This window comes from Penaeus vannamei, chromosome 29, assembly GCF_042767895.1.
Source record: "Penaeus vannamei isolate JL-2024 chromosome 29, ASM4276789v1, whole genome shotgun sequence".
Taxonomy (NCBI): Eukaryota; Metazoa; Arthropoda; class Malacostraca; order Decapoda; family Penaeidae; genus Penaeus; species Penaeus vannamei.
In genome coordinates, this window is record NC_091577.1 from 21881964 (window position 1) to 21894463 (window position 12500).

Below are 12500 nucleotides of genomic sequence, written 5' to 3' on the forward strand. Positions count from 1 at the left end.
GTAATTGGATTTGTCCTAATAGTTATTTTAGCGAATGTGTTTGTTTATATTTTGATATTATGATAATTTAGATTTTTTTTATCTTTGCTGGGTAATTCATCTTTAAAGTCTAAATATGGAGCTATTAGCGACTCCCCTCAATCTCTCGCTTCTCCACTCTCTTTGAGAGAATATCAGAATTTAAGTACAAACTGTACTGTTTTTCTTGATGCCATACCTTCTTACATTACATCGTTATCATGGATTGACGAAATACGCCAAATCAATATATATATAAATCAGTATATCAATACTTTTATATTGCTAACATTATATTGCTAAAAGAACATTTAAGACAAATATAATTGCTAGATGGTAATTTCAGCAACACAGTTTATGAACCATATAATATACAGAAAGGAAAATAAAAATTGATATAACAGATATCCATTTGATTGAATAGATTCTCCATATCCAGTATTCAAACACTAAATAAAATCTATCTCAAATTTTCAGCTATAGATTATTTTAAAGTTTGGTCTGTGAAGCTTTCAAGAATGGCTAAAATTGCACAGGTATGATATCACCCCTGCAAGTATGTACAAGTTACATAATATAAACAAACAAAACACATAACATATATGTGAATTTTGTATAATTTATATATATATATATATATATATATATATATATATATATATATATATATATATATATATATATATATATATATATATATATATATATATATATTCTCTCTCTCTCTCTCAAGAATGTAGATAATATCTCCTTTCTAAAGGGCATAGAGACCCTACGTGGAGGCATCCCAGCACAGAGGAATTATTGATAAAATAGAAAAGATGCAGACATTTGATTAATATATATGTGGATATATAGATAAACAGACTCTAAACGTAGGGGTAAAATGCGGGAGGGATACATTACAGAAGATTCTTCTTTGAGGAACTAGTTAAACAGCCTGAAATAAACAGGTTGCTAGTGAACGCTGAGCAGATCAAGGATACTCAGTGATACATAACACTGACACTGGTGAGTTACATGGCACTGTCCCTCTAGACAAACTATTATGCAAAACTGTTATAGACCTTTTCTTCGTAACTTCGATAACTCAAAGGAAACCCACGATAGGAGGAAAGATACAAGCCACTTCTGGAACAGCTGTTAATTCTAAAAATGCCTGGTACCTGAACATCCCTGTACATTAACACGGAGAGAAGAGAATAGCCCCCCTAAATACGGAGGAGGAGCTTAAACGAAGTGGGAGGAGCCACTGACACTGGAAGAACCCAGGTGAGCTTATAATGTACTGAAGGACACAAGACCAGTGCACTCGTCTGCGTTCTGGCTTGTGTTTGTGTTGTCCCGCTGTGGCTTAGAGGTTCGTGGTTCTTGTTGTTGTGGAATAATACGCAGGTTGTTGTTTTTTCATTGTGAGTTGCGTATGTTTCGGAAAGCATTTTAGAGACTTGAAATTATTACTATGGCTTGATTGTGCTCCAGAGAACGTCGATTAGATACATACAGATCATCCTAAATTTTGTCAAATATTATGAATATTAAGTGAAAAGCACCAAGGCTTATTCTCATCTTACGGAATCAAGTTACATGAAGAATTAAAAGAGAAAAATATGTAAAGAAAAGTAAAATAAGTAGTTTAATCGTTTAGGGTGTTCAACTTCGTAGTCTTTTAGATACATCCATCCTGTTATCTTTTTGACGGTATATCCTTCTACATACAATTATTTTTATACCAGTCTAGAACTCTTTCTAATGATCTATATCTCTATACCCACATAGCATGTCCTGTAAGTGGGGACATATACATCTGTATATATATATTTGTGATTATATATTTTCGATGACTTGCTGAGTAAAAGGAGACATTTTTTTATTCAAGCAACGCTATGCAACATCTCATTAGGTGGACATACCAGAAACAATTAATGTCATCAGTCCGACATCATATATAGCGTCATATCTGGGATTTAGGTAAAGGACGTTATTTTTGATTGATTGCATTTAAAATGTTCTCTGTCTCTCTCTTTCCTTATCAGTCACGTGTGGTACAGCGAATCTAACCTATCCTATTTTAAGGAATCAGCGCACAGAGTCTGATATTTCGTGTAGGAACGTCCAAGGAGTGTAGTGGGGGGGAAGGGGAGGAGGGGCACTGGTACTGAACAAGTTTATTCTATCGAAAAGTTGTGCAAAGCTTCTCTTACAATAAAAAATTGTACAGACCAGGCTCTTTGTCATTTCAAAGAGCCCATTGCGTATTGCAGGTATAGCTGAGAACATTTATCAACAGGTATTTGGTTTCAGTTGATGGGATTATAGATGTTAAACAAAAAAACTAAAACTGATAAAATAAGGTATGAGGAGATGGAGGAGGAAGAGAAGAAAAAAAAGAACAAGGGGGAGGGAGAGGAGAAGGATAAGAAGAAAAAGAAGAAGGGGGAGGGAGAGGAGCAGGAGGAGGAAGGTGGAGGGGAGGAGAAGGAAGAGGATGGGAAGTGGAAGGGAAAGGAGAGAAAATTGAAGGTGAATGAGGTGGAAAGGGAGATGTAGTGGACGAATACAAAGAAGAGAAGGATAAATATGTAGTAGGAGTTAAAAAGAGAAGAAATGGAAAAGGAAGAAAGAAAAACATAAAATTAAAGAGGTTGCAGGAAAAGTAAAAGAAAAAAGAAAAAGATGAGGACGACAACAAAGAAAAGGCAAAGAGGAGAAGAGAAGAAAAAAGAAAATGCAGAAATAGAAAAATGATAAACACAAAGGTTGAGGAAGAATAAACACATCAAGAAGAGGAAAATAGAGAAGAAAATAAAAACCATCTTCATTTAAAAAAGAATAAAGAACACCAAGGTAGTAACGAATTTTCCACCCATTACCAAGTATAATTTATTTCTTTCGCTCTCTCCGTCGTCTTTCACATTCAAGGTTATCTTAGTTCCTTCTTGATCAAAATAGAGTCGGGTAATTAAGAGTTCTCGTGACTTTCTTGTTGAACTAGCAGTTTGGAAAGAAAGTGTTCATCGCGCAGATAATTTCTCGTTGGAAGCTGGCTGGATTTAAGGCTTCTGGTTTTAGAGGAAGCGAAGGAATTAATGACCTTTTTTCTTGATGTTTCACGCGTTTGTGTGTGCGGATATACAATTAAACAGAGGAGGTAGGTAAGTAGGGAAGTTGGTTGGTAGGTAGGTAGGCAGGGAAGTTGGTAGGTAGGTAGGTAGACAGGTGAACAGGGATGAAGGGAGGCAGGCAGGGAAGTAGGTAGGTAGGGAGGTAGGCAAGAAGGTAGGTAGGTAGACAGATAGATAGATAGACAGATGGACAGACAAGCACGCTGACACACACACACACACCTACACATACTCAAATATACTTAATGGGTGTATATATATGTATGTGTGTGTGCGTGTATATGTGTTGTGTGTGTGTATGTGTGTGTGTGTGTATCTGTTGTGTGTGTGTGTGTGTGTGTGTGTGTGTGTGTATGTTTGTCACGTAAAACCAGTAACAACACTGAGAAATAGAGGCGAGAAAAGCTAATTTACCAGCTCGTTCTCGACCAGCCCATACCAAATCATTCTGGTGCCAAATCTTACCTTGAATCTCACTGACCTTCCTCCCAAAAGCTGTCTCATTTTTTGCCCTTTTACCCTTAACGGATGGGGAACTCCAGGGTCTTCCGTTCGGCAAGGAGGGAAGTCCAGGGTGAATGTCATATTTTTTCCCCGGGTGTATCGCTGGGTGAGAGGGAGAAGGGAGGGGAGAGGAAGAGGAAGAGGAAGAGGGAGATAGGGAGAGAAAGGAGGAATGAGAAAGAGAAAGAGAGAGAGTTGCACTGAGACCTCTCCCTCCCACACAAACCACTCAGTGCATATTGTCAGGACGCATCTGTATACTGTACCCCCCTCCACCCACTCACCCAACCAACCTTTGCCTTATATATAGAGAGAGACAGACATACAAACTGACGAACAGATAGATAATTAGATGAAAAGATAATCAAATAGATATATAATGAGATACTTTGATAGCTCGATAGAGAGAGAGAGAAACGCATTGATATCCCTCCCTTCCACGCAAACCACACTGCATATAGTCAGGACGTATCTATGAAACATTGCCTTGTACCTTGCTTAGTTTCCTTATAATTTCGATTTTCCATGGTATTAGCAGAAACAAGTAGTCTAGGGTTCAGGTATCATGACTTGTATTTTGTTATGGGGAAACAAAAAGGATGAAAAGAGAGGGAAAGTCAGTGAGAGTGAGTGAATGAGAGAGAGAATTAGTAAGAGAGAGACAGAGACAGAGAGAAGAAAAAGTAAGAGGAAGAAACGGAAGAGCAAGCGAGCCGCAAGCACGCACGCACGTACAAACACGCACGTACCAATACCCTCCCAGCTTCACAAATACCACATTGCATAAAATCGGAAAGAACTACGTATCTACTGCACTGTGCCACCCCTCCCTTCCCTCCCCCATCCCTTCCCTTCAGCCTCCCCTGGCCCCCTGCCTCCATCCAGGCCCCCTTCAGTCCCCTGCCACCATCCAGCACCCCCCACCCCCACCTCCGTCTAGTAACTAAACTCGTTTGGCTTCTCCCGCCCGCAGTGCCCTAGGCTGGAAGACCTTCGGAACAGTTCTTGCAGTTTGGGAACCATGTTTATGTCATCTATTATTTTTTCTAACTCTTATCACCTAGATGAATGAATTCGTCTGAAAGTTTGAAAAGGTTATTGTTATTCTAATTCGCAAGGTCATCTAATAGGCATCAACAAAAGGACTTTTCTGTCGGAATTAACGCCGTACGATGAGGTTGCCAGTTTGCAAAATATTGAACATGTACAAACGTCTTACCAACCAAAAATGCATGTGAAAAATTACTTGCCCGGCGGTCCTACCCAAAATTATTTAAAGTTCTTATCATATTTAGTACAGACTCGATCCCTACTTACTGCTATAACGACTACTTTCTGTCAATTTATTTTTTTCTATATATTTTTGCAAGGGTATTTTATTTGTTTATTTGTTTGTGAGTGCATGTACTTCAATGCAAAGAAGAAAAAAGTTTAGAAGAGTAACTTTTGTTGTTGGTAATTGCAATATTAGTGATTGCCATTGCCATCATTACTAATTGCATATCTAGGAGTAGTAGCACTATTCTCGTCAGATATAATCATCATTATCTCTAATCTGCTTGTCTGTCGTCTGTCTGTTCGTTATGCTTATGTTTTACGCCTGAAAAAATTCCATTTACATATATACTTACGTTTCTTCATACTGATGGAAAGTGATACTCTTATTCCCGGAATAATAGTCCATGTGAGTGCGGAGTTGATGTCAATCCATAGCGGTTTGAAATGAGATGATGCTAAAAAAAAAAAAAAAAAAAAAAAAAAAATAGATAAAAAAACGGGTTTTGAGAATCTCCTTTTAACTCTATTATTGCCATTATCATTATAGTTATCATTGTCATTTTCCTGATTTCTTATTGTTTATTTTGTTATTTTCATTATAGTTATTATTAATTATTAATATCATCATTATCATCATAATTATGATTATATATTTTTTTCAGGCAAGGACACCACGCTGGAGTAGTTAAAACGTCAATTTATGCACACACTATTTACACGACTATCCAAAGTGGGGGGAGGAGTAGAAGGAAGGAGGGATAGGAAAAGAAGGGAGAGAGGGAGAAATAGAAGGGAAGAAGGTTTAAAGAGAAAAAAAGATGATGGGGAGGGGGAAACATAGGCCACTTATCACTATCATCATCATCGTTATTAAGATGACCATCTGAATCTTTGGGTGGCAAAGTTTTGATTCTATTTTCCCTTTTTTTATCTGCCAATTAGATTACAAATGCTGAAATCCTAAAAGAATACGAATTTTACTTTCATAGGTCACAGAAGATAAGTGTGTTTACATCTATTTTTTACTCTTCCAGAAAGAAAATGAAGCTAACTCTAATTCTCTTAGCGGCGGTCTTCGCCACCACCTGCGCTCAGGATTTTTCGGTAAGAAAATAATAAAACATTTATATGGAAATCAATTTGATCCCAAGAGCCAGTGCCTATATAACCGATTTTACTAATGAAATTAAAAAAGCAGAACTTCTCGTCCACATCATCCAATAGTGGATTGTGTGGGTTTGTGTGTATTCAATTAGGTATAAGTGTATAGGTGTTATTATTTGTTTTTGTTTCCAGGGGTTACAGGCGCTGTTCCAACAAGCAGTCGGGGGGCAGTCGGGAGGAGGCGGGTCGTCGGCGGGGAAGCCGAATAGACCTAACAGACCTAACAGACCGAATAGGCCTTCTGGAGGTGGATTCGGTCAGCAGGGAGGTGGGTTTGGTCAGCAAGGAGGTGGATTCGGTCAACAAGGTGGATTCGGTCAGCAAGGAGGTGGATTCGGTCAGCAGGGAGGTGGATTCGGTCAACAAGGAGGTGGATTCGGTCAGCAAGGTGGATTTGGACAGCAAGGAGGTGGATTTGGACAGCAGGGGGGTGGGTTTGGACAGCAGGGAGGTGGATTCGGTCAGCAAGGTGGATTTGGACAGCAAGGAGGTGGATTCGGTCAACAAGGAGGTGGATTCGGTCAGCAAGGTGGGTTTGGACAGCAAGGAGGTGGATTTGGACAGCAGGGAGGTGGATTCGGTCAGCAAGGTGGATTCGGTCAGCAAGGAGGTGGATTCGGTCAGCAAGGTGGATTCGGTCAGCAAGGAGGTGGATTCGGTCAGCAGGGTGGTGGTTTTGGTCAGCAAGGAGGTGGATTTGGACAAGGTGGCAGTTTTGGCCAAAGCGGATTTGGACAAGGACAAGGGGGCCAGGACTGCAAATTATACTGCAGGAGAGGAAATGGCTATGTATGCTGCTAAAGAAAAGAAACAATGAAAAGAGAGAGAATGAGAAAATAAAACTTCCGGCGAATCTGATGATTTCAACAAACTTCCGACGTAAAATAAAAATGACCTGAGTGATTGGAACAACTTGGCAGATAGATTAACATGTGGCTAAACCTTTTGACGGTGTAATCCTAAATTCTTTGGAGAAGTGCTAACGTTTGTGTGATGTGTTTACGTTTTGAGAGATAACATCGAAATTGTATGTAATCATTTATTGACTGTATCTGGAGAAATATATTTGGCATATAGCTTACTAAAGATGTTTTTTGTTTTTCCTTTCTATCAAAAGTTACACGGTACTGTGAATGCATAGATCCTTCTGACTGTGAGACAGGGAGAAAGAGAGAGAGAAATAAAGACACACGCACATATATTTATACGTGTGTATATATATTTGTTAAAAAATACACATACGTGTGTGTGTGTGTATGCTTGTGTCTATATATATATATATATATATATATATATATATATATATATATATATATATATATATATATATATATAGATAGATAGATAGATAGATAGATAGACAGATAGATAGATAGATGTATGAGTGTGTGTGTGTATATATATGTGTGTGTGTGTGTGTGTGTTTGTGTATATGTATGTATGTGTGTGTTTATTCCTGCATTTATCTACACACGCACTCACAAACACACACACAAATATATACATACATATATATATATATATATATATATATATATATATATATATATATATATATATATATATATATATATATATGTGTGTGTGTGTGTGTGTGTGTGTGTGTGTGTGTGTGTGTGTGTGTGTGTGTATACAATCTATAAAAGTTCTAGAAGCTAATGAGGGTGTCCTCCCCGCCTCCCTGAATGCCGTGGCAGAGTCTTCGTTTCTATGGACTCGAAGTGTGGCGAGGAATCCCGTAGGTTGCGTCACTTCCCTACCTTGACGGCCAGGTCAACGATGCCCCAGCCTATGGGTCTACAAAGGTAGAATTGGGGGTCTGTTAAAGAGAATTAATGTTTCTAGACGCCGGTATAAAGTATAAAACGATTAACGATAAGACTGATTGAGGCCAAATCTCACTTTTCCATTAAAGTTTTATTGATATTTATTGAATTTCATATCCAGTTCCATGCCTTTGTCATTAGAAAACAACGGGAAAAGTTTGCTATAAACAAACTCGACGTGTTAAATTGCAATAGATGTGAAGGAGAAAAGATTTAAAAGTTGAGGGCCATAGGTGTAGAGTGAAAACCAGATTGACAGGTTCATAATATCCTTGGATCAATGGTCACATGGGACAAAAGTTTATAGATTCGTACTGATGACCAGCAACAGAGCAACAGTTTAGGAGACAATGATAGATATTCAGAAATTATATAGTCTTTGCATGTGCTAACTTTCATATGAACGAACGGGTGGGCAATACAAATGAAAGACGAATAATACATAGGAAAAAGAAATGGTAACACACACAGTTGCTCATATTTACGGTAGGAGAGAGAGAGAGAGAGAGAGAGAGAGAGAGAGAGAGAGAGAGAGAGAGAGAGAGAGAGAGAGAGAGAGAGAGAGAGAGAGAGAGAGAGAGAGAGAGAGAGAGAGAGGGGGGTGGGGGGGGGCAATGAGAGACAAAGAGAAAGAAATCCAACTCAACGAAGGACGAAAGTCTAGAGAAACTGAGACAACTGGAATCGAAGGAAGCAGAAGGAAGCAGAACTTACCGAAAAAAGAGGGAGGAGCTTAGCCGAAGTGGGAGGAGCCAACGAGACCGGAGGCGCCCAGGTACGTTTATAATTCGCTGAAGGACCCGAGTACGGTGCACTCGTCCGGCCCGGCTTGTGTTTGTGTCACCTCGCTCCTCCTTTTACCTTTGTTGTTGTCTTTCTGGTTTAAAGGTTCGTGCTTTTGTTTTTTGTGAAGTAATGCCTTGAATGTTTTACTTATCGACAGAACGGTAGTTTGGATATTTACTATCTACCCCTCTATCCTATTTTATACTGCCTTTCCTTTGTTTCTTGTTTTTTCCTATTCTCTCTCTCTCTCTCTCTCTCTCTCTCTCTCTCTCTCTCTCTCTCTCTCTCTCTCTCTCTCTCTCTCTCTCTCTCTCTCTCTCTCTCTCTCTCTCTCTGTAAAGGGCGATTTTTTATATACATGTAATTGGCATTTGGGAATGTCTCACCACGTGCTTTCAGAGAACATCGATCAGATACTTGTTTCCCAAAGTCGTGTATACGGATGCATAATACCTTGAACTTTGGCTGAAATTATATTAAAATGATATATAACATGAATTTTTATTATATAAATCATATTTATGTTATGCTTGAAATATTAATGATGTAAGTGTTTAGCGAAATTCGGGACGTTGGGCATTTTGAAAAAAACAGAGGAAATGGAAAAAAAATCTGTCGTGTATAGATGATTATACAAATTGTGAAATATTATATTGGCTTAACACAAGAACCTCTTGGACTGAAACGAAATCAAGACAAAAAGTGACCTTAGGATAACTCGTTTTCGGTTTTTCAGGTTCAAATGGGGTTTATTCGGTTCATACTAGTTCCGGGGCTTGGTATCCTCGTATGCATGTGTACGAGTGTATACACGGGTATTACACACACACGGACGCACGAACACACACACACGCACGCACGCACACAGACGCACACACACGAACACGCACACACACACATACACTCAAACAAACACACACGCACACATACACACACGTACGCACACACACATATATACCCAAACAAACACACACGCACACACACATACACCTAAACAGATAAACATTCACACGTACACACATACACACATAGACTCAAACAAACACACACATACACTCAAACACACACACACATATACACACACGAACATATGTATGCATTTATTCCTCAGTCCGAACTATTACACGGGTAAGTAACCTACTTTTTTCTAAGGAGTCAAATCAGAGGTTCAACGTTCTATAATTTATGCATGATAGGAAACCGTCAACCGTTTCGCTATCACATATGGGCGTAGCCAGAGAGTGGGTGTGATTTGTGGTCTCCCCCCCCCCAATCCTCGTTCCATGCCTTCCCTTCCTCCTTCTCTGCTTCTTCTCCCCCCCCCCCCCTCTTCTCTCTCTCTCTACCCTCCTCCTCGTCGTCGTCGCTGTTGTCGTCTTCGTAATCCTCCTCCCTCTTCTTAACCTCCTTCTCCTCCTCCACCTCCTCCTCCCTCTTCTTAACCTGCTCCTTCTCCTTCTCCTCCTCCTTCTCCTCTTCTTCCTCCTCCCTCATCTTCTCCCTCTCCGGCTCCCTCATCCTAAGCTTCTCCCAAACCATATTAGAATCCCAACCCACACACCCTTGAGGAATCCCCCCCCCCCCCACGTGAAACCCCGGCGAAACCCCGACCAAGACAAGACAAAAACAAGAACAAGAATCACGTCGCTGCTATTCTTGAGGCATCCGCTTCCGACCTCCTCACTGGATTTCCCGAGGATGTCGTGTGGATGCTAAAGTGGATGTCGGGTTGCATTTGGGTGGGTGATGAAGTAATGTCTAGGTCTGTGTGGGTGTCGTCGGGGTGGATGTGGGGATGATGGAGGAGGTGGGTATTTGTGGATGCTAAAGTGGATGTTGGGTTGCATTTGGGTCGGTGATGAGTAATGTCTAGGTCTGTGTGGGTGTGGTCGGGGTGGATGTGGGGATGGTGGAGGAGGTGGGTATTTGTGGATGCTAAAGTGGATGTTGGGTTGTATTTGGGTGGGTGCTGAGTAATGTCTAGGTCTGTGTGGGTGTGGTCGGGATAGATATGGGAATGGTGGAGGAAGTGGGTATTTCTGGATAATAAGGTGGATGTTGGGTTGCGTTTAGTTGGGTGCTGAGTGGTTTCTAAATCTATGTGGGTGTGGGTGGATACGGGATTGGTTAAGGAAGTGGGTATTTGAGGGTAGTGAGTACATGTGGTTATGATCGGGAATTCGATGTGATGATGAAGGTGGTTGTGGTGAAGTACGTGTGTTAATGATGAAGGTGAGGGTGTGGATATGATAATGATGATGAGGTGGATGTGGCGAAGATGAGGTGATGATAATGATTATAGACGTAGGTGAATGTATCAATGATTAAAAATAGCGATAAAAAAAACAACGAAAAAACGACTCTAAACAACAAAAGACCTAACAGAAATCGACAATTAAAAAAGCGAGTGAGGATTCAAAACAAAAAACAAATCAATAACAAAAAAGACAAAAACAAAAACATAAATTCATGGACGCCTCCATTTCCGGCAGAGAGGAAGCTTATGAATTACCGCTCTTGGGGAAGTACAGCGGCATCATGAATATCATTATCTTTTTATTATAGAGTCCGTCCCACTCAGCTCTCCTCATAAGTAGGTAGGCCAAAGCGTCCCCAATAAGGATCAAACCTCGGAAAATAATCAATAATAATTTTTTTAAAAATCTTTAAAAAACAACGGCTGGGCAAATTTAGAATCCCGTGCGTTCCAGTAATAAGCAAATTATTTGGACTGTAGTTATTTCTTTTATATCTTTATTACTATTATCGTAAATTTATATTCTTGATTTAATGTTTGTTGTAGTTCTTTGAATTATAATTACCATTAATTATGTTATTATTACCAACATTAATGCAAATCTTGTTACCAAAGATGTTTAATGATTAATACTCTTTTTATAGCATTTTGACTGAGGTCATTCTCCGTAAGGTATCATCATCACTTATTATTTTTCTATTATTATTAGTTATTGTTGTTATAATTATTATTGTTATTATTAATATTACTATTAATACTATTACCACTGATATTGTTGCTGTTATTATTATTATTATTATTATTATTATTATCATTATCATCATCATCATTATTATTATTATTGTCATCATTGATATTGTCATTATTATTATTAATGTCCAATTACTATTATTATCATCATTTTATCGTTCTCATAATTTTAATCATTATTATTATTGTTGTCCAATTACTATTATTATCATTATTAGTATTATTGTTATTATCATTACTGCCATTACTATTATCAACAATATTATCATCATCACCACCATCATCATTTTCCTCCTCCTCCTCCTCCTCCTCCCCATCATTATCATAATCATCATCACTTTTGTCATCTCTCGCTTTAAAGATATTCCCCTTCTCACATGGCATTCTCCTTTCCAACTAAACTATTCTGATGAGTCACTCTCACTTTTTTATTCGTCTATATAATTTGAGTCAGGTGACCTTATTCTTGAAGAAACAGAGGGAAAGTTTGTTCATCACGGAAATAATTTCATGAAGAAATATGCATGGGAGTGGGTGCCCTACTGTGTATATACGACACACACGCACACACACACACACACACAGACACACACACACACACACACACACACACACACACACACACACACACTCACACACCCACTCACTCACTCACTCACTCACTCACTCACTCACTCACTCACTCACTCACTCGCCCACTCACACTCACTGACTCACTCACTCACTCACTCACTCGCTAACTTGCTCACTGACACACACACACACCGCCCTCTGTGTGTGTATTTGTATGTA

At 39.2% G+C, this 12500-nt stretch overlaps 2 protein-coding genes across 2 annotated transcripts in view; both read left to right on the top strand.

Annotated features, from left to right (window-relative positions):
• The first annotated feature begins 5634 nt into the window (after positions 1–5634).
• On the top strand, positions 5635–7175 carry LOC113828675 (uncharacterized). Its single transcript, XM_070142376.1, has 3 exons — positions 5635–5655; positions 5960–6029; positions 6222–7175. The coding sequence occupies exons 2-3, from the start codon at positions 5967–5969 to the stop codon at positions 6888–6890; spliced, it is 732 nt and encodes a 243-aa protein (XP_069998477.1). The 5' UTR covers positions 5635–5655; positions 5960–5966; the 3' UTR covers positions 6891–7175.
• Positions 7176–8694: 1519 nt separating this feature from the next.
• Positions 8695–12500, top strand: part of LOC113828690 (heterogeneous nuclear ribonucleoprotein A3 homolog 2) — an 8395-nt gene continuing 4589 nt past the window's right edge. The window contains exon 1 of the mRNA XM_027381702.2: positions 8695–8803. The gene's annotated coding sequence lies outside the window, so the exon portion shown is untranslated. The remainder of the gene's footprint in view (positions 8804–12500) is intronic.